Source organism: Mustelus asterias, chromosome 8, assembly GCF_964213995.1.
Source record: "Mustelus asterias chromosome 8, sMusAst1.hap1.1, whole genome shotgun sequence".
NCBI lineage: Eukaryota > Metazoa > Chordata > Chondrichthyes > Carcharhiniformes > Triakidae > Mustelus > Mustelus asterias.
In genome coordinates this window covers 81,128,542-81,152,169 of record NC_135808.1, presented here as the reverse complement: position 1 = coordinate 81,152,169, position 23,628 = coordinate 81,128,542, and the positions used below count along the sequence as shown (strand labels likewise).

At 44.5% G+C, this 23,628-nt stretch overlaps 1 protein-coding gene across 2 annotated transcripts in view; it reads left to right on the top strand.

Annotated features, from left to right (window-relative positions):
- The window catches only part of LOC144497299 (cytosolic phospholipase A2-like), a 153,810-nt gene that overhangs the window by 30,185 nt on the left and 99,997 nt on the right, over positions 1 to 23,628 (top strand). For both annotated transcript variants that reach the window (XM_078218340.1, XM_078218341.1), the window contains exon 3: positions 14,901 to 14,982. In XM_078218340.1, the coding sequence (XP_078074466.1) occupies positions 14,901 to 14,982 (82 nt within the window). The remainder of the gene's footprint in view (positions 1 to 14,900; positions 14,983 to 23,628) is intronic.

Genomic DNA, 23,628 nt, shown 5'->3' with positions numbered 1-23,628 from the left:
CCCATGATCGGTGTCGAACAGCTCCGTGTGCATTTTGGAGATCAAATCAGCTGCCCATGTATAAACAGCAAGGGGCTCTCACGAGGACCAGGCCTCGCACCGACTCTCTTCAACATATATGCCAATGGTGGGCAACCTGTGGCCCAGAGCCACATGCAGCCCACCTGGGTTCTGAGTGCGGCCAATAAGATACTTTATTCATCGTTGCCCACACTCCACTGATTTCCGTCTGCGTAGTTTTTTTCCCCACCAGTATGACTGAAGTGATACGCACGTAAAGCAAGGGCAAGAGAAGTGAGGTGCATGCTGACTGCACACAGCACCGACAGTCATGCACTCCCTCTGCATCCAAATTGTAAATCTTTCTTCTGTTTTTACTATTTGTTGATAATTCTATTAATATATAAATAATTAAGCATTTTCTATAACTGGTTATGAAATATTTGGTGTATATTGAATATATTTAATCTTATTTGTGGTATGGTTAGTGAGGGGTGACGCTGTGGCGGGGGGGGCGGGGAGAAGGGGGCGATGTTGTGGCAGGTCCTGACGTGGATTGCCAATCCAAGGATGTTACAGCCCAGTATGTTTTATCATAGAATCCGTACAGTGCAGAAGGATGCTATTTGGCCCATTGAATCTGCACAGATTTTCCGAAAGAGCATCCCTCCCAGGCCCACACCTCCGTCCTATTACTGTGACCCCACACATTTACTATGGCTAATCCACCTAACCAGCATATCATTTGAACTGTGGGAGGAAACCAGAGCACCCAGAGGAAACCCACGCAGACACAGGGAGAACGTACAAACTCCACGCACACAGTGACCTGAGGCCACTGTAAGGCAGCAGTGCTAACCACTCTGCCACCCCACTGTTGCCTCAACTATTACCCTGAATAATTAAAGATTGCCACTTTGAGCTATGGAATAGGAAGCCTGCAGAGTCTGACTGGCAAAGTGAAAAACTAGCTTTAATTCCCCTGGTTTTGAAATAATTTCAGTATTTGATTAAGTCCCTCAAATTTACTGTTTAAAAACAAATCCAAGCTGTTAGTAACTTTGGGGGAAGATCATTTCTGAATATTATGTGTCATCACTGATGCGCGATTAAATCACTCGGGAGGCTGGATCGTACCCGGGAAATAAAGGCTTTTATTAGTAACAAGAATGGAGCATACTGCATAACAATGCAATCCCAGACTAAAGGGTCACCAGACAGTGCAGTGACCTTTATACTCCTACAGGTAGGCGGAGCCAACCGGAGTGTACCACAGAACAATACCAACAGGTAGAACACCCCAACCCTAACCCCAACAGTGACAACAGTAACATATGTACAAGTACCCATAGTGCTAACCATCTATGGTTCAGTACCCATAGTGGTAACCATCTATGGTTCACCACATTCACCCCTCCTTTAAAACAAAGGCCGGTGGGGCAAAAAAAAACAGTATGAACTGTCCATATATTCACAAGTTCAGTCATATCGGAGGGCCGCACCGTCTCTGCGACCTCCTCAACACTGGCGGTAGCGCCGGTTCTGGTGACCGTGATGACCCTCTCTCCAAGGCGGTGTCCAGTGACTCCTCCAGTTCCTCACGGACGGGTGGACCACGCGGTGGCGACAATTTCCTGGACTCAGGAACGCCCCGAGGTGGCGACAATCTCCTGGACTCAGGCAAGCTGTACACGGGAGTAAGAGGATTAAGTGGTGGTCCCGATACTGCCCACGCCGTGTCAGGAGGGGAGATAAAGGGCAAGGGGTCCCTAACCAGGGGTGCGGGAGCGACGGGGGTTTCCAGGTCCCCTGCAGGCACCAGATCTCGGATAGAGACCGTGTCCTCTCGCCCGTCAGGGTATGCAACATAGGCATACTGAGGGTTGGCGTGGAGGAGATGGACCTGTTCAACCAAAGGGTCGGACTTGCGGGTCCTAACATGCCGCCGCAGGAGGACAGGTCCTGAGTACGTCAACCAAGACGGCAGTGAGGTCCCAGAGGAAGACTTCCTAGGGAAGATAAACATCCGCTCATGTGGGGTAGCGTTGGTTGCCGTACACAGGAGGGACCGGATTGAATGGAGCGCATCAGAAAGTACCTCTTGCCAACGGGAGACTGGAAGACCCTTAGACCTCAACGCCAGTAAGACAGCCTTCCAGACTGTAGCGTTTTCTCTTTCGACCTGCCCGTTACCCCTGGGGTTGTAACTCGTAGTCCTACTTGAGGCAATCCCTTTTGAGAGCAGGTATTGCCTCAAGTCGTCACTCATAAATGATGAACCCCTATCACTGTGGATATAACTGGGGTAACCAAGCAGGGTGAAAAGATCCCGCAATGCTTTGATAACCGTGGCAGCGGTCATGTCTGAACAGGGAATGGCAAAAGGGAATCGTGAGTACTCGTCAACCACGTTGAGGAAGTACACATTCCGATCTGTCGAAGGAAGGGGGCCCTTGAAATCAACACTCAGTCTTTCAAAAGGGCGAGTGGCTTTAATGAGGTGTGCCCTGTCAGGTCGGTAGAAGTGCGGTTTGCATTCAGCACATACCTGGCAGCTTTGAGTTATCGACCTGACATCCTCTACGGAGTAGGGTAGATTCCGGGCCTTTACAAAATGGAAGAGCCGAGTGATCCCCGGATGGCAGAGATCATTGTGGAGGGCCTGTAGCCGGTCCTCCTGCACACTGGCACATGTTCCACGCGACAGGGCATCTGAGGGCTCATTGAGCTTTCCCGGACGGTACATGATATCATAGTTGTAGGTGGAGAGTTTGATTCTCCACCTCAAGATTTTATCATTTTTGATCTTGCCCCTTAATGTGTTGTTGAACATGAACGCCACGGACCGCTGGTCCGTGAGCAGGGTGAATCGTTTTCCAGCCAAGAAATGGCGCCAATGCCGGACGGCCTCCACAATGGCCTGAGCCTCTTTTTCCACAGCGGAGTGCCGAATTTCAGGGCCTTGGAGGGTGCGAGAGAAAAAGGCGACGGGCCTGCCCGCCTGGTTAAGTGTGGCGGCCAGGGCGAAATCAGATGCATCACTCTCCACCTGGAAGGGGATGGACTCATCAACAGCGTGCATCGTGGCTTTTGCGATGTCAGCTTTTATACCTTCAAAGGCTAAGCGAGCCTCTGCTGCCAGGGGAAAAGAGGTAGACTTTGAGTGGACGGGCTTTGTCCGCATAATTGGGAACCCACTGTGCGTAATACGAAAATAAGCCTAAGCATCTTCTCAGTGCTTTGATGCTAGTGGGTAGGGGAAGTTCAAGGAGGGGACACATACGGTCTGGTACAGGGCCAACGACCCCGTTTTCCACCACGTATCCGAGAATTGCTAGGGCGCGCTTGCTGAATATACACTTCTCCCTGTTTCAGGTCAGATTCAGGCGAGACGCAGTGCGTAAAAACTTTAGGAGGTTGGCATCGTGGTCCTGCTGGTCATGGGTGCAGATTGTGACGTTGTCCAGGTACGGGAAGGTAGCCCGTAGCCCGTTTTGGTCCACCATTCAGTCCATTGCACGCTGGAAGACCGAGACCCCATTCATGACGCCAAAGGGGACCCTTAAGAAGTGGTAGAGACGACCATCCGCCTCAAAGGCCGTATATTTTCGGTCCTCTGGGCGAATGGGGAGCTGGTGATAGGCTGACTTCAAGTCGATGGTGGAGAACACCCGGTACTGCGTAATCTGGTTGACCATGTCAGATATGCGCGGGAGAGGGTACGCGTCCAGCTGCGTGTACCTATTAATGGTCTGACTATAGTCTATGACCATCCGGGGCTTGTCTCCAGTTTTAACCACCACGACTTGTGCTCTCCATGGGCTAGTGCTAGGTTGAATGATCCCTTCCCTGAGGAGCCGATGAACCTCAGATCGAATAAAGATTCGATCCTCAGCGCTGTAACGCCTGCTCTTCGTTGCGATGGGCTTGCAGCCTGGCACGAGATTCTCAAATAAAGATGGCGGGGTGATTCTGAGTGTCGAGAGACTGCACGTGGAGCGCGCTGGGCAATTTGGAGGCTGCTGTTCTCCCCTGAAAGCGGAGGGAGTGGCCCATCGTACTGCAGGGTCATACTCCTCAGGTGGACCATAAAGTCTAGTCCCAGGAGTATCGGAACGCAAAGGTGCGGTAACACGAGGAGCCTGAAGTTCTCATAAACTGTGCCCCGCACCGTTAGGTTTACCACGCAGCTCCCAAGAACGGTAACAGATCGGGACCTCGACGCCATAGAAATTGTCTGTCTGACAGTCTGTACTCGGAGACCGCACTGTTTCACGGTGTCAGGATGAATGAAACTCTCCGTGCTCCCGCTGTCAAACAGACAATGTATCAGGCGTCCATTTACCTCTATGCCCATCATGGACTTGTCGAGTCTGTGAGGCTTGGCCTGGTCCAGGATGATTGACGCCACCGTTGAGTCTTGAGTGCAACTGCAGGCAGCTGAGATGGTTGATAATGATGACCCCTGCTGGTCGTCTGCGGTCGATGTCGACCAAAATGGCTACGCCCATGGATCGCACGTGGTCGATGGCGTTGAAAGTGGCGGCACTCGCACGTCACACGTGTCTTGCATCGTCGTCCTCTGGAATGGCGGCGCTCATGAATTGCACGTGGTGGAAGACCTCGACGGAGACGAGGAGACAGATCCTGGAGAGTCACACGCCACACTGCTGGGCTTCGAAGGTGGTTTAGCTCGGCACACTTTAGCATAGTGCCCTTTCTTCCCACACGCGGAGCAAAATACCGTTCTGGCCGGACATCGCTGGCGAGGGTGTTTTGCCAATCCACAGAAATAGCACCGTGGGCCTCCCGGAGCCGCCGCCGCCGTCAGGTCCGAGGTTGAAAGCACGATCGCGCAGTTCCTAGGAGCCGCTGGGTAGAGTTGAGTCGGTGGCTGTACGTGCCATGCTGTTCCCACGTGGTCAGTGGGGTAAGTTTCAAGACTTCTGGAGACCGTTTCCATCGCATCAGCCAATTCCACCGTCTTAGCTAGGTCTAAGTTAGCTTGCTCTAGCAGCCGCAGGCGAATATAGGATGAGCCGATTCCTGCCACGAACGTATCTCGGATCAAATCGGTAGTATACTGGGTCGCCGACACTGGCTTGCAATTGCAGGCTCTGGCTAGCTGCTGAAGTTCGCGCAGGTACTCTGCCGTCGTTTCGCCGGGCTGCCGCCGTCGAGTGGATAGTAGGTGCCGAGCATGAATCTCGTTTGGCGGTTTGTTGTACAGTTTCTTAAGTAGTTCGATGGCCCCTTTGTAGTCTTGGGCATCGCGGATTGTTGCATACACAGTGTCACTTACCCTTGCGTGGAGGACCTGCAGTCTATCGGCGTCGTTTTGAATGGCTGTTGAAGCGTCGACATAATCCTGGAAACACTTCAACCAATGGTCGAAAGTGTTTGACGCTCCAGCTGCACGCGGATCTAAGGTAAGCCGATCAGGTTTTAACATTTGCTCCATGGTTTTTTTTTTCAACCAAAAATTGTTACTAATAAAATTGATGCGCGATTAAATCACTCGGGAGGCTGGATCGTACCCGGGAAATAAAGGCTTTTATTAGTAACAAGAATGGAGCATACTGCATAACAATACAATCCCAGACTAAAGGTTCACCAGGCAGTGCAGTGAACTTTATACTCCTACAGGTAGGCGGAGCCAACCGGAGTGTACCACAGAACAATACCAACAGGTAGAACACCCCAACCCTAACCCCAACAGTGACAACAGTAACATATGTACAAGTACCCATAGTGCTAACCATCTATGGTTCACCACAATCACCATCCCATTAATAAAAACCAAGTTACCAATTTACGAGCCAGGGATTTGTATTAGTATATTTCGTATCAGTGTCGTTCCAAATAGGAAATATTTGGTGTGATTTAATGGTTTTGTGATACGACCAAATAACTTTCTTTCCCTGTATATTTCCAGCCGCTACCTTGTCCAGATGCCTTGGTTAGCATCTCCACTGTGTGGAGGTCTGGCCTCATGAACCACAGAAGCTTTAAGGAGGATATTTCCTCTCTAGTTATGAAGCAGATTTATTTATTGAAATAAAGCCCTGTCATGTAAGCTTGTTAAGCCTTGGCTTTATCAGGGTCAGTGGATCTTGTCTCTTACCTGTTTTTCAGAAACAGCAGTCAATTGCTTTCAGGTGTCACACCACACTATAGAGTTGATACAACGATAAATCATTAAATTTTGACAGGATTGGGTAAAAAGAAAACATGGACAAATGTAGAAAATCTGATTTTTTTTTAGAGAAAGCAAAAGTGTTCTGGAATTATGCAATGTCTGAAAACAGAAAAGAGAGGTTGAACGTTTGAGTTTAAATTCTTTGACAGTGTTGGTAATAAACCACTTGTCAAAAAATGGAGGAAGACCAAGAACAGATAAATGTTGACAAATATACTTAATCCGACAGTTAAGAAACAGTTAATGGCCTAAAAATCCCGATACATCCATTCCAAAGGGGCCCAAGCAGGATCTTTGTACCTGAATTGGCGTAGCTCAGATCTCACCAATGGTGAGTCACAGGTGACCCTGTTTAAACTTGTCATGCCATACCACTGCAAAGATATTAACAGCACACACATCATTCATCAAATGTAACTGGGACCATTATTATGTATTTTAAACTTAAAGTAGGCAGTTCTGATGAAAGGTCATTGAGCTGAAACATTTACTCTTTTTCGTTCTTCACAGGTGCCACCTGACCTGCTTGAGCATTCCTGACATTTTCTGTTTGTCGTTATTAACGTCCTTTCCCACCTTGCTTTTGGGACTATAGGAACAAGATGACATCATTAAACCCTCAAACCTGTTCACTATTCGATCGTCATTGCTTTGTATCTCTGCTCCATTTACCTGAATCGCCTTAGCTGCCAACGGTTTTGATAAATTATTACTGTGTAACTTAAAGTCGAGTTTAGAGTTCAGAAGTATTTTCTACATAATTTAGAGATTTCCTTTAACTAATTAAATGATGCACTTATCAATAGATCTGTCTGAAAGCAATCACTCATATTATTGTTCAATCTGCTAATTTCACTAACTTGCCAGTTCTCCCACACAACCTGCCTATTCCAATTGCTCTAATTCTGGCTCCAGTATGATGAAATTTATGATTATCTGATGGTTGCCACTGATAAGAGCTGGAACAAATATATCCAGTATTTCAAGAATTGAAATGTTGAGCAACCAACATACCTATTTATATATATATCTTTGCATATAAGGAGGCTGGATGGGATTGTTGCCAGCGCAGGCTTGATGGGCCGAATGGCATCTTTCAGCACTGTAAGGATTCTATGATCCTAACAAACTATACAAGTTTTTGCAGAGATGGGGTCGTTGGGTGGCAGGCAGAGGTTGGGGTAGGGAATTGCAGAAAGGGTAAGACGGGGAAAGGAATTGCAGCGTTTTGGCTGTAAAAGTATGCCTTTTTGCACCTGAATTGGCGTAGCTCAGCCCTCACCAATGGTGAGGTCACAGCTGACCCTGCTTAAACTTGTCATGAAGCAATCAAAGGTGGGATTCCTCAGCATGGAGAGTAGGCAAACATTTTAAAAGGGTAACAAATCAAGCATAGCACAAAATCAAAAGAAATACATGGTGGGAATTCGCCATGGGTTAGGGTGCAGGAGTATTTGCATAGCAACTATTGGATTTTAATAAAAACAGCGTGAATTTCAAAGGGAAAGCTTCTGTCTCACACCACCTTGACTACTTCTGAGGTTTCTTTGCAGTGATAGGAGAGCTTCAAGAGCTCTCCCCTCATCCTTAACTGAAGTGCAAGCCTGCCCTTTGGCCAATAATTGGCCAATTTTGGAATAATTGGCCAATTTTGGGATAATCATTGCTGGGTGAATATGGGGACCTGACCCTGTTTGATTCCAAGAGTGAAAAATATTTTTTGTGGCACCACGGGTTGGAAAAATTGGGAGAGTGGACGTAGAGAAGCTGCCAATTTCAAGGATGGTTTCCTGCACGGTATTTTTAGCCACTCCGTGCATGCAAAAAAAGTTAAGGGGTGGGTCCAGTGACATAACACTATTAGAGCCCTGCCAGCAACTTGGGTTTTTAAAATATCAAAATAGAAGTGCCTCCCCCCCCCGCCCAAACCTGGCACTTTTCCAACGATTCATTAGAGTGCCTAATAGCATCACTTGGCGTAAGTCTCCTGTCATTATCAAGTCTGAGACTTGTTCTGAGTGACGCAGTGATGATATGCTAGTAGATATGAAAGGTCAGATGTGACGACAAATTCAAACTGGTAAAAGAAGAATTTAGTGATGATGTCAGGAAGAATTCTATTACAAAATCGTACCAGGTTAAAGTCCAACAGGTTTATTTGGAATCACGAGCTTTCGGAGTGCTGCTTCTTCATTAGGTCAGTGGCTCACTCACCTGATGAAGGAGCAGCACTCCAAAAGCTCGTGATTCCAAATAAACCTGTCGGACTTTAACCTGGTGTTGTGAGACTTCTTGCCGTGCTCACCCCAGTCCGACACCAGCATCGCCACATCACAAAATAGTAATCAGCGCTTCTAGTCGACTTTCAAATGGAGGTGAAAGCTATCCAGTAACTGAAGAGCCATTTGGATGTTATAGTGGTTAGGATTGGAAATCTCTAGTTTAGAGACCCAGCTAAGCTTGGCCAAGTGGCTTTCCTAGACTGAATTTCTTTTGTGGTAATATGTGAAAACAGCTGTAATTTTGTATGGTCTATTTAATCTAATAAAAAGTGAAACCATTAAAGGAAGTGAATGTTCTGAAAACATCACTGCTTTTATCACACACCACATAAAGGTAAAATATCACGCAACCAACCGCAATCACTTGTCAGTGTCTTTTTCTTGTAGAAATTATACCTGGTGTGTCTTTAACATAAACCATAATGCAACATTGAGTCACAGATGTTGATCCCAGGTCGTGCTTTTGATGTCTATTTGATTCTTTCTGAATTAGATTTTATTTTGTTGATTTGAAGATTTAATTTTTTTATAATATTAAGATCATGCATTTAACCATATTATGGTTAGTGTTTGAAATCATTTGGTTGCAGAAGGTTCACTGTAACATTGTTGGATGGGCCTCGCCTGCATTAGTTAGGAACATCAGAACACAAGTAGAAAATTTAGCCTGTCGAGTCTGTTCTGCCATTTATTAGATCACAACTGATCAGGGTGGCATGGTGGCACAGTGATTAGCACTGCTGCTTCACAGCGCCAGGGACCCGGGTTCGATTCCAGCCTCTGGTCACAGTCTGTGTGGAGTTTGCACGTTCTCCCTTGGGTTTCCTCAGTGCTCTAGTTTTCTCCCACAGTCCAAAGATGTGCAGGTTAGGTGGATTGGCCATACTAAATTGTCCCTTAGTGTTGCAAGATGTGTAGGCTAGGGGGAATAATGCGGCAAATATGTGGGGTTACAGGAATAGGTAAGATGCTCTTTCAGAGAGTGGTTGCAGACGTGATGGGCCAAATTTTCAACTGCAAAATCCTTTTGCAGTAGACATTCTGATTGCTCAACATTACCACTACAGTTTAGGGGCCTAGAAGCGACTCCCATAAGACCATAAGAAATAGGAATCGGAATAGGCTGTTTGGCCCCTTGAACCTGCTTCGCCATTCAATAGTATCATGACTTATCCAACATTCCTCACTTCCACTTTTCTGCCCTTTCCCTGTAACCCTTAATTCCCTTACTGATCAGAAATCTATGTACCTCAGCCTTAAATATACACAAGGAGTCTGCCCCCACAGCTTTCTGTGGCAAGGAGTTCCAAAGACTCTCAACCCTTTGAGTGAAGAAATTCCTCCTCATCTCAGTCTTAAATTGGTGACCCTTTATTCTGAGACTATGCCCTCTGGTCTTAAACTCTCCCATGAGAGGAAACATCCTCTCAGCATTTACCCTTTCAAGCCCCTTAAGAATCTTATGTTTCAATATGTTTGCTATCCTTTTCTGTTTTTGTTTTTTAGCTCCACTCGAACTGATTATATATTTTAATCCTTCCATCTACAATCCTGCCTCGCTAATGAACTGATCTTATGCCTTATTAACAGTGCAATCCCACCTCCTTTTCTTCTTTTTGCTTATCTTCCATAAATGACGAACAGCCTTGAATATTTGGTTCTCGATCTTGGACACCCTGTAACCATGCCTCTGTAATGGTAATTAAATCATACCCACTTACCTTTAGTTTTGCCTTCAAATCAGCCACCTTGTTGTGAATGCCGTGTTTATTTGGATAGAGTGTCATTGACCTTGTCTTTTTAACATTATTCCATATCCTGATTCTATTTGGTGCTTGCCTTCATTTTGTCTAATTTTTTCTTGTTACTCTTCTACTTCCTGTCATCAGCTTTGCCTCCCTTCAATCTGAGTTCCCTCTCCGGTTCCCAGCCTCCTGTCAATTTAATTTAAACCCTTCCCAACTGCACTAGCAAATGTCTCAGCAAGGATGTTAGTCACAGTGCTGCTAAGATGCAACCTGTCGCATCATGTACACGTCCCACCTACCCCCCAGAACCAGGCTCAGTGCCTCAGAAATCTGATGTCCTATCTCCTCCTCTATCAATTATACAAACACATGTTCAATTGCTGAATCCTCCTATTCCTGTGCTAACTAGCAAACGGTGCAGGAAACAATCATGAGATTACTGTTTTTGCGGTCCTGATCATTTCATTCCTAACTCCTTGAAATCTGCCTTCTGGATTTCCTCCCTCTTTCTATCTATTTCATTGATACTAATGTGGATCACAACCTCTGTCTGTTCACCCACCCCCAGCAGAAGGTCCCGCAGCCTGTCTGTGGCATCCTTGACTGAGGTACAGAGAGGCAACGTACCATTGTGGAGACAAACATATGGCCAAAGTAATGCCAGTCTGTTTCCTGAGCTAATCAATATCCTATCAGCATTGCTCTACCACTCTTTCTCCCCTCCTTTGAATTTGTGCCACCTGTGGTGCTATGGACTTGGTTCTTGCTCTACTCCTCTAAGGAATGATCGCGCTCACCAGTATCCAAAATGGAAAACTAGTTAGCAAGCAAGATGGACTTGGGATTCTGTACTGTCTGGTTCTCTTAGACTACCTGGCGGCCACCCATTTGCGCTTACCTGCATGCTCCTAACCTGCAGTGTGACCACCTCCTTAAACGTGTTATTTATTTAGTTCTCTGCCTCGTGAATACACCACATACTCCAGCTGCCACTTGAGTTCTGAAGCCTGGAGCTCAAGCTACTGCAGCCAGCGATACTCCCTGCAGATGTATTTTTGTAGGACATGTAGTCTGTCTGTTACTTCCCACCTGCCACAGGATGCACATCCCACTCAGCTGATCTGCCCTGCCATACCTTAACTTCACATGCTGCTGTAAATTGATATTAACGGTCACTTGCCAAACAGCTTCTTCGCCTGTACCAAGGTAGAAAGCTGGAGGCTGAAAAAGTAAAAAAAGAAAGGAGCACCTCTTTTCCCTTTTTACCAAACTTCCTCACTCACCAAACTCCCAGCTTGTCACTCTGTCATGCTGCACTTCATTTGGACCTCTGTGTTGAAGTCTTGCTGTTTTAACCTCTTATCCCAACCTTAGTCCGAAAGCCTCGCTGTTTTTAGTTGGACTATCTTCTCCACTTTAATAATATCTCCTGGTATCTGACTCATTTAAGCTGGTGGTGAGAATATTGAGGTGAACGTGTAAATGTGCACTGAGTTTTTCATCCTGAGGGAGGAGAGAATGCTTCTTCAACTAACTCTCCTTTTGTACAAAGTCATCAGGTGTATCCGTTCACCACCATCCATCTGTTAGGTGGTGCAACTTCCTGCATCACCCTCTAAAGTGTTAATAATTCTAATAACGTGCATCTTTACTTTTCTGAAACTATTTAGAAGAGTGATTAAAGAACAATTTATTTTCACTTTTCCCCTTTTCATAAAGGGATTACATCAACAAAAATACGGTCCATTAATAGAACAAAAGTTCAGCAAGAAAGATCCATCCATGGCTTACTAGGAAAGTTAAAGATAGTATTAGATTAAAAGAAGAGGTTTATAATGCCATGAAGATAATAGGAGCTCTGAGGACTGGGAGAGTTTTGGAAACCAACAAAAGGCAGCCGAAAAGTTGATAAAAGGGAAAGAACGGGATGAGAATAAACTAATCCAGAATATAAAACTGGTTTGCAAGAGACTTTAAGTATATAAAAAGGAAGAGAGTAGCTAATGGAAACATTGGTCCTTTATAGGTAAGAGTTTTAACAACACCAGGTTAAAGTCCAACAGGTTTATTTGGTAGCAAATGCCATTAGCTTTCGGAGCCCTGCTCCTTCGTCAGATGGAGTGGAAATGTGCTCTCAAACAGTGCACCGAGACACGAAATCAAGTTACAGAATACTGATTAGAATGCGAATCCCTACAGCCAACCAGATCTTAAAGATACAGACAATGTGGGTGGAGGGAGCATTAAGCACAGGTTAAAGAGATGTGTATTGTCTCCAGACAGGATAGCCCGCAAGTCCAGGAGGCAAGCTGTGGGGGTTACTGATAATGTGACCAAAGGAAGCTCAAACAGATCAAGCAGACACGGGGAAAATGTGCAAACTCCACCCGAAGCCGGAATTGAACCTGGGTTTCTGGCGCTGCGAGGCAGCAGTGCTAACCACTGTGCCATCAATATTTGATCTCTCGGGGAATCAAGAGATATGGAGAGCAAGCAACAGCTGAGGCAGAAGAGCAGCCATGAGCCTATTGCCTGGTGGAGCTGGGTCGAGGGACCGAATGGTCCACTGCTGCTTCTATTCCTCATGTAATTATCATGCACCCAACCGACGGTTAGTAACTGGACTTTGGCAGCACAAATGAATTCTTGTTTGCCCTGTGCCCAATAACCTACAGCTTCTCAGGCACAGCGAAGTTCTTTGCACTGTCTGCTTGATCTGTTTGAGCTTCCTTAGGTTAACTCCACCTCCTCAATTATCCCATTAAAACTGCGAAAGAAGATTGAACCAAGTCTGTCAGAATACCTGTGGTGAGTTTGTCTACAAATTACTGCTCGGCATTGCCAACTAGAAGGGAAGTTGCGATAACACTGTCAAGGGGTGACTTGAAACCATTATGCTGATTAGTTATCCGTTGGATCTTGCGAGAAAAAGACATTCAATACCTTTATGCAGGGTGAGAATTCACATTATTCTCTTCTTCTGCCTTTTGGACAGCTTTCAGTGCCCTCTCGGTAAATCAATCTTTATGCAGTTAAAATGTTCTGAATCTAATTTCTTTGGGGGACATTTGATTAGATATTTCTTCCTTTTCTGTGCAAGGACATTTTTCGAATTTCATGTGCTATTCTGTGGTCCATCCAGAATTTTCAACAACCTGCATCGTTCTATACTTGAGGTGTAGTATAAGTTAAGCATCTTCATTTAATGGCAGCCATGGGTAGGACTGACATACAATATCAAGCAGATCACACTGTTTAAAATGAAACTGTGCTCCTGGACATTGTCGAGAAATACATGGGCTATAGTTTAACGAGTCTTTGATGGCTTGTTGTAGGACGTCAAAGTGAATGATTACTGCTGTGAGTGTGGAAAGCTACTTATTGTGCTGTGTATTTAGGTCAAAAGTATTAACTACAGTATCTAAGGCAGTATAGGACTTGATAATTGTGTGCCTCACCATTTTGATGTTTTTTTGCTTGCTTGTAGCTTGTTATTGGAAGCACTTGTTGTCTTGCTGAACAATGAAACACATTCTAACTGTGATTCATGTGTAATGAGATATGCATGTCAGGCAGCTGCACTCTGGTTTTGGAGGAAGGAGATGTGGCTTTGGAATTCTCTTGAGAACTGTTCAAAAAAGTTGTCTGGAATTAAATCTGCTTTCCATTGTCGTGATTTTAGCTCGGTGTCTTTGAAAAGCTTCCCAACAATTCTTGTGTGTTGGGAAAAAATCCCTAATGTGTTTTAAAGTGGAGAAAAAATTCTCCCATCAGTGTTGGAGAAATACATATTATCCAGTTCTCAAATCTGTCACTCGGACACATAGTCCTCGCCAGTAAATTATTAGGGGTGGCACGGTGGCACAGTGGTTAGCACTGCTGCCTCACAGCTCCAGGGACCCGGGTTCAATTCCAGTCTTGGGTTACTGTCTGTGAGGAGTTTGCACATTCTCCCCGTGTCTGCGTGGGTTTCCTCCGGGTGCTCTGGTTCACTGCCACAGTCCAAGGATGTGCGGGTTAGGTGGATTGACCATGCTAAATTGCCTCTTAGTATCAGGAGGACTGGCTAGGGTAAATGCATGGTATTATGGGGTTGGGGCCTGGGTGGGTTGTCGTCGGTGCAGACTCGATGGGCCGAATGGCCTCCTTCCACACTGTAGGATTCTATGATTCTAAGAGAGATGTTCTCACAGCTTTAACACAGGGTGGTCAACTGAGCCAGCTTTGGTCTTGTGGGCATCAGAGAAATGTGAAGCCAAGTACTAACTGCTAACCTGGAGCTCCTCTGAAGTTTGATGGTTCGACCATTTCAGTCATGGGAGAATGATACCTCTCACCCCCGCATTTATATTGATATACTGAAGAGTAGACCCTAGAAAATGCAGGTTTCCGATTCTGCCATCGGGATAAGTAATTCTGCTTTAGCTATCGAAACACGGTTGGGGGATGGTGTCACTCACTCAAGCTCTGAACAACAGAACCAGTAAATATAAGAGCCCTTCAACTATAATTAGTAATGCTTGCATCATATGAGTTTTGACTGGCGTGTGGGTCGAATTTATGAAGCATACTTCTTAACTTTGAAACAAGCTGAGAAACTTGTAGCCTGATTAGAGGGGCTCTCTCTTCACAGCTTTAAAACCCTGATTTCCAATCTGTTTTTTTTTTCAGGTTGAACATCAGGTTTCCCACAGATTAACTGTGTCCATCCTCAGAGCTGAAAAGGTAACAAAGGGAACTTTCGGAGATCTACGTAAGTACATTTTAGGGAGTTTTCCTGTTCATTATCCCCTTCCGCTAACTTATTCTTTCACATGTCATTTGAAAGATTGTTTGCATCCTACGTCAGGGCGTGAGTATCTGATAGAGACTGGCACACCCATATAATAAATGATACATTACATTGAAGACAAGTCTGCCTCTGAACTTGTGATTCAAGTGGATATTAAAGATCTCGTGGTACTATATAAAGATTAGGGAGTTTCCTTTATATTCCAGCCAACATTCCTCCCTCAATCACCTGCAAAAGGCAGACAAACTGAGCATTTATCCCTGTTCTGAAATGTGTCTGGTGCTGAGTGGCTGACACATTTACTGACATAATAGTCACTGTAGGTTAAATTAATTCTGTGTGTTCTTTGAGATGTTAATATAAAATGTGCAGTTTAAATGTAAGAAATTACAAAAACTATAATTTCTGTGATAAATGAATAAAATAGTCTAATGCACTGCTGACACTGATAAGGGCATAAGTAATGGGAGTAGGAGTTTACCATACAGTTTATTTGGCTGATCTTCTATGTCAGTTCCACTTTCCCACCTGCTCCCCATATCCTTCAATTTACTGAGACCAAAAATCGAGGAATAGTCCTGCCTGCATACCCACAGAGGGGACCACATTCTTCTGCCTCTCCCTCCCTAGTGTGGCCTCACCAAAACCTCATACAGTTGTAGCAAGACTTCTTTATTCTTGTATTCCAATCCCAGTTATAATAAAAACTGATGTCATTTGCCTTCTTAAGCGTTTGCTGTACCTGCTTGCTGACTTTCTGTGCTTCTTAGACTGTTCAGCCCATTCACTCGAGATCAAGTTGTGAAGTTTATAAAATGCAAGATGTTATTAGCTTGTAAGCTTCCATTTATGGATTTGAAGGCCTTACTTAAAAATAAATCTGTGTTATGAAAATTTCAACAATTCTTAGGACCGTAGCATCAATTGGTGCATTTTAATGATCTGCAGGTTGTGATGCACATTACACGGCCTCATTATCTACTTCAATGCAGATTTATATTTACTGTAAAAGGCTCAAATTGAGTAGGCAGCTAGCCTGGCCTTATTGATTAATTTGGCAAGTATCTGAATTTCACCCAGTTTGGACAAGCCTAAAAAAAATGCAATCTGGTTGTTTGCGACAAAGACATCTTAACATTCAAACAAAGAAGCATTACATTTAATATACAAACATATGAAATAGAAGCAGACTTAGGCCATACAGCCACTTGAGCCTGTTCCATCATTCAGTAAGATTATGGCTGATCTGTTTGTGTTTCAAATTTCACATCCCCGTCTACTCTTGCTAACCTTTGAATCCCAAACCAAACAAGAATCTATCTACGTCCACCTTTAAAATATTCAGTGACCCCGCTTCCACCGCCTTCTGAGGCAGAGTTCCAAAGTCACACAATTCTCCAAGGGGAAAAAAAAGTTCTCATCTCTGTCCTAAAAGGGTGACACCCAAAGTTAAATCAGTGCCCTATGATTCGAATGCTAAACTGCTCTTAAGTATAAGGCAGATAATGTTGAGAAATGCCCTCCTCTGTAACGTAGGAACCATTGGCAACCAGTCAGATAATGGCCATATTGTCTTGCTGATGGTTTGTAGCCATATTTCTCATTTACAGTCCTTGCAAGAAATGCTTTAACTTCTGGCTTTACATTATCTGTCTAATATTTATCCAATAAGTGAGTTTTACAGTTTGTGTCAAAGTGGGGCTGTTGACTCTGGTTGCAGTATCTTGGAGGTTGTAGCACATCACTTCCTACCACTGTGTGTCCAGCCAAACTAAACAAGCTATTTCCTTATCATCGGTATTTGCATAGCTAATACATAAATGCTTAAAGAAAGTGGAAAGAGCACCCAATTCTTTATAACGCCAGATGATTCTTCTCTTTGATTATTCCCAGCAGAGTCAAAAAGTTTAATCTTTAATTCCTGGAGATTCTAGAACAATTTTGGATGGTTGGCAATCTTTTGCCAAATGGATGCTTCATTGGGCAGCAATCATTCGGTGAAAAGCTGCTCTGTATAAAGCGTTCCATTCACAGACTCTTCATACTAATTTTTAAACCTACATCCTTGATCATGTTTTTGGTCATCTACCCACAGATGATCCCATGTGGCTTGGTGTCATATTTGATTTCACGTGAAGCATTTTGGAATGTTTCATTCTGGCAAAGGCGCTCGATAAATCCAAGTTGTTGTTGATTATGCTGCAGATGGGTCCTGAGAGAGAGTGAACTCTCCTGCACTTTCTTTTATGAACAGTGCAGCCGGGCTCCACACAGCAGCATCACCCAACGTTTTCTCAGGCCCTACCAATTCTTTTCCCTGTATCCATAAATTCCATTCTTATCTAGATTCCTCAACCCCGACATGTGCTGAGCAGGTCATCACCCGCACCAACCTTCTCTAATCTTTGACATCGCCCCAGTTGGCGACATCTAAATGTTGGCTGTCCCTTGCTTCGAGATGCTGCCTACTCAGGCTCTTCATGTGACTGAACAGGCCGAATCTCGACCCATAAATCTTTGGGCAGGTGGGGCAATGCATCCCATGGGATCCAGAACGCAGGAGTTACTTCCTTTTCTTTCCTTCCTTCCACTGCTTTACCTCACAAAGTGGTAGCTGTGGAGATATGGGAAGTGCTCAAAAAGAAAACAGAGTGTCTCCTTCAACGTATATGGTAGGTGGAAAATTTGGCTGACTAGGCATGTGTCAAAAGTCTTTTTTTGACCAAATTGGAGTGAATTTCTTGTGAAGTTCGAAAAGGAAATGATGTGCGTAGAATCAGCAAAATTTCCAATACAATATATGAGGTCATTCCTGAGGACTGATGGTTTAAAATGTTCATTTATTCCCATTATAGCTTTATCCATATCTTTTTGAGTTTTAAATTGACATGTACATTGTTCAGGAGAGAGCTGCCTGGGATCCCCGTTTCACATCAGTCTGTTAACAATTGATACACTTGGCCAAAATAAGGTTTCTGGCCTTCAAATTCAAATTTGTGCTCTACCAGATTCTGTTCTGGAAACGCAAGCTTGTCAAAGCATCTTCAGAGACCAAGGATTAGTTGGAGTGTGTGGGTACATAGAAGTGTAGAAGACTTTGGCACAATAGGCCCATTGGACTAAATGTTACCATGTACTTCTAGACTCCAATATTGGACAAAATGGGGTCCAGAGTCTCCACTTGCCAGCAGTGTGACTGAGCTGGTGATTTTACTGCAGTTGGCCACCTAATTGGGGTTATCTGGGGATCTGCCTTTCAATTGAGAATGATGGGCAGGCTCTGATGCTGCCTGCCCAATCAGTGGAGAAGTGAGTGTTGCTGAGATAGGTCGGAGACCTCGAGGTGTCCTCATAGAGGTAAGAACACATTTAAATTCAGATTGTGTGAGGGGAGAAGGCCCCGCCAATCACGGGGCACAACTTGCTAAGAGGAGCTGACTTTCTTGCCATGACCCCCTGGATGGAGCATCAACTTCAGGCCCCAAAGGCCTCCCGGACTGCTGTAGGGAGGCAGCCTCAGTGAAGCTGATGACCTCTCCACGTCAGGGGGCTGAGCCGCTGTCAGCAAAATGCCAGTCTCCCTGTAAAATAGTACTGAATATATTCTTTAATGATGTAGATTGGCTGCCCACCTCCTGGAATCAGGTAACCGATTGGCCCCTCAGACCAGCACTGGGAAAGCTCTCTTGCAGTGGGATTGTGTTGGGAGCCATCCTGATGAAACTCTTAACTATTTTCCCAGCCCCCTCACCTCTGTTCCCATTACCCTGGAACCGATAAAATTCTGTTCATTGTGTCTGTGGCGGCCAATAAAAAGAACTATCCAGCTTATCCCTCTAACTGCTTTCTTTAATTCACACACTGCCTTTATAAAGACCCAGAACTAATATTGATCACTCAGATATTGCTCCAGCTTTCAATATTAAAAACAAGTGCTGAAAATGTTTGCACAAAGGAAGCAATTCTTACAGTTTCATTTTGTGGTCAATGTTTTACTCTGGTACAGGATGACTGAGCTGCTTATTTACAATAACGAGGAGATTATACCCACACCCAATTGTGTTTCTGTGCGTCTCAGAATAGTTGTAATTCTTTATATGACACTGTAAAGCTCCATCCCTTTCCTTCTGCAAATTGTATTGTTCAAAATTCAGCAGTAGTTGCAAAATGCCCAGAATTCAAGAGGCTGCAGAGGGAATGCCAGTTTGTAACAAAGCCGGACAAAGGAAAATATAACTTAGGAAAAGATTGAGGTTCGAACACAAGATTTTCATATTGCCCTCTTTTGGTGTGGGTTGCAACTAGTTATGACTCGCTCACAAACTCTCTCACTCTGGCTCTCACGCACACTCCATGTATAATTGCTTCCAGTTCTGAAAACTCAACTCCTGAAATTTTCATCTGCTCTCTGTTGACTGACCTCTTTGCGCCTCTCCTTACGGAGCTGCATGCACCCAATTTAATGCGCATGAGTTAAGTCAACAGGTTGGAGCTGACTTCCTGACGTGGTCACATTTTGATCAGTTTATAAGTCCATCTGCCAAACCTTAACTGAGGCACTCCTGCAGTTCCCCTTCATCCCCTTCATTGCCTTTAGGGGAGGCGATGGCCTAGTGGTATTATCACTAGACTATTAATCCAGAATCTCAGTTAATGTTCTGGGGACCCGGGTTTGAATCTCGCCACGGCAGGTGATGAAATTCAAATTCAATTTTTAAAAATCTGGAAGTAAGAATCTACTGATGACCATGAAGCCATTGTCGATTGTCAGAAAAACCCATCTGGTTCACTAATGCTCTTTAGGGAAGGAAATCTGCCTTCCTTACCTGGTCTGGCCTACATGTGACTCCAGAGCCACAGCAATGTGGTTGATTCTCAACTGCCCGCGGGCAACTAGGGATGGGCAATAAATGCTGGCCAGCCAGTGATGCCCATGTCCCACAAATGAATTAAAAAGAAGTTAAACATCTTTTAAGGTAGCTTTTTGGAAAGTGGTAATCAAGTTGTTTAGTTTGAAAACCTAACAGAAAATGTGTTTTCTCCATTAAAATTCTGTCAATTGTGCAGTACCAAATATTCTCAGCTTCACCATAATAAATTCTGTTTTTGTAGCCCCAGTATGTATGTATCTGGTCTAACTAATTATTTTGGTAAATAATAGCCCTCAGGATATTGATGGTGGGAGATTCAGTGATGCTAATGAAAATAGCTCTCCACCAAGCGGAGTTGGGGATGGATGATAAATGCTGCCTATGGCAGTGGAGCTCACACTTTATCAAGAATAACAATAAAAACTTAGGTAAATCATGTCCTCTGGTTCTTGACCCTTCCACCAATGGGAACAGTTTCTCTCCATCTATTCTCTCTAGACACTAATGATCTTGAACACCGCTATCAAATCTCCTCTTAACCCCTTCTTCACCAAGAGGAATAGCACCAACTTCTCCAATCTATCCGTGCAACTGGAATTCCTCGTCCCTGGGGTTCCACCCTGGTTACCGTGTCAAAACCATTCTCAGAAATCTTTTCTACATCCTCTCTAAAGCTTTCATTTCCTTCCTAAAATATGGTGCCCACAATTGGATATAGTACTTCAGTTGAGACTGAAGCAGTATTTTAGAAAGTTTCATCATAACTTCCTCTTTTCATGTCTGTTTATGAAGCCCAGGATCCCCTTAGCCTTTTTAACTACTTTCTCAATCCGCACTGCTACTTTCAAATGATTTGTGCACATATAGTTTTAAGTTTAAGTTTATTTATTAGTGTCACAAGTAGTCTTACATTAGCACTGCAATGAAGTTACTGTGAAAATCCCCCAGTCGCCACACTCCGGTACCTTGAGGGAGAATTTAGCACCAAACCATCACGTCTTTCAGATTCTCCCCAGATCTCCCTGCTTCTGCAACCCTTCAGAATTTTATCCTCTATTTTCTATTTATTCTCCTCATTCTTCCTACTTAGTGGTATCATTTCATTCACACTATTCTGCTTTAAAATTTCATTTGCCTTGCCCACCCAGGGCACTAGCTTATTATCAGTAAGGTTGTTTGGGGTCTCTAAGAGGTCCAGAGTGGTTGAACATTGTTAACACACCTATCTTTATGCCTAGTCTTTCAGGCTGTCTCTACACTCAGTCTCTCATGACTCTCTCTATCAGAGTGGGTGGTACTGTTTCCCCTGTCACACATTAACTCTCATTAACCTGAATGTCCTTATTAGTTTTTTAAAGTTTATTTATTATTATCACAAGTAGGCTTACATTAACACTGCAATTAAGTTACTGCAAAATCCCTTAGTCGCCACACTCGGGCGCCGGTTCGGGTACACTGAGGGAGAATTTAGCATGGCCAATGCACCTAACCAGCACGTCTTTCGGACTGTGGGAGGAAACCGGAGCACCGGGTGGAAAACCACACAGACAAGGGGAGAAAGTGCAAACTCTGCACAGACAGTGACCCAAGTTGGGATCGAACCTGGGTCCCTGGCGATGTGAGGCAGCAATACTAACCACTGTGCCACCAGTATAGTATAGACTGCACCTATGTCCTTTTGAGGGTTATCACTATCCTCTTCACAGTTCATTGTGCTTTTAAATTTTGTGTCATCTGCAAATTTAAAATTGTGCCCTGCAGACCAAAATCTTGCCCACTAACGTGGATCAAGATAAGCAAAGCTCATAGAACTGACCACTGGGGAACCCCACACTATACCTTCTTCCAGTCCAACAAATAACCTTAAAGGAGGAAGGTGAAGTTGGAGAGGCTTGGGGAGGAAATTCCAGAGCTTGGGGCCTAGGCAGCTGAAGGCAAGCTCACCAGAGTTGGCACAAATAAAATCAGGGGTTGCTCAAGATGCCAGAATTAGAGGAGTGCAGATATCTTGGAGGATTGTAGGACTGGAGGAGATTACAGAGCTAAGGATAGAGGAGACCATGGAGGGTTTGAATATAAAGATGAGAATTTTGAAACCGAGGCATTGTTTTACCAGGAGCACATGTGGGTCATCAAGCGATGGTTAGATTCTCTCTTGTTGGAGTTGGCCATTGCCTGGCAATTGTGTGGTGTGAATATTACTTGTCAGTATCCATATGGCAACAGATGTTGAGTTTTCAGATGACGTCGCTAAGGGGTGACATCTAGATCAGAAATAGGAGGGGCCCAAGAACAGATTCTGAGGGTTGCATTCTCTGACCTCGTCCGCAGCTGGGACTCTCCTGTCCCGCTGCTGTGACTGGAGATTTGGCTGAGCGCTAAATTCTCCATTCTCGCTGGAAATGGGGCATGAAAGGCCAGGGGGTCAGTAGAGGGAACTATTGAGAATGGGAAGAGAGGTGGTGTAGGTGATACAGGTAGTTGCCAAGCTAAGATTAGAAAGGTAAGAATAGACCCCGGTAAGAGCAGCCCTACCCAGCTGGATGAAGGTAGATACATTGGAGGAGGATGCAGTGGTTGATCGTTTCAAAGCTTTCAAAGGACCAAGAGGGATATTTTATCTTGGTCACATTCGCACAGGAGGTCATTTGTTAATAGCGAGCTGTTTTGACACGGTAACCAGGGTGGAACCCCGCTTGGTAGGCTTCAATTATGGAATTTTGGGGAAGACAGGCATGGATTTGGGAGGTAACCACACGATCGGAGACTTTGGAGAGGAAAAAGTGGTTAGAAATGGGGCGGCAGTTTGCAAGGACAGTGGGGTTAAAGGTTTGCTTTTTGCGGAGAGTAGTGATGATGCAGATTTGAAGGAGAAGAAGGGGAAGACTGTTTACAAAATGTCTGGGAGCCAGGAAGGGAACTTGGGTGGTCAGCAGCTCAGTAAAAATGGTGTCAGGAAAGCAGGAGGTGGGTCTAATGGACAAGATGAGCTCTGAGGAAAGATTAGAAAGAAACTAGAGAAAGATGCACGTTCAGGGATGGGGTAGTCTTGGAGGAAGTCTGGCTGGGGGAATAGGGGAAGCAGCAGGGGCAGCTAATCAGATACTCTCAATCTTGGTGACAAAGAAATCCATGAGTTCTTTGCACTTGTAATTGGAATAAATAATATCCGAACCCCACACCTTCGTGCTCTGGAATGATCTTTGAGTTAATATTAATCAACATTTCTGATAGTCTGTCACTTCCTCACAATTATCTGTATTGCCAGCTTAGCTTACATGTTCCATCCTGTGACTTGGGGGAGGATCCATACCATCTAACCAAGACATGAGGGTCCTATCAACTGGGCCACAGTATGAATTTAGATGTTTTTCAAAATTGCTAGCTTCACTTAGTTGCTAGGATACGAGTTCTGAGTTCATGTACAATTCTGGCCTTGCACTCATCATGTGATGGATATTTCAGTAAGAAGTCTTAAAAACACTAGGTTAAAGTCCAACAGGTTTATTTGGTAGCAAAAGCCACGAGCTTTCGGAACAGGCTGTCCCTTCATCAGGTGGGTGGGAGTTCTGATCACAAACAGGGCACAAAGACACAAATTCAATTTACATGAATAATGATTGGAATGTGAGTCTTTACAGCTAATCAAGACAAGATACCGAAAGGACTACAGATCATGAACCCACTCAGGACAACCTATAAGACTTGATTAGCTGTAAAGATTCACATTCCAATC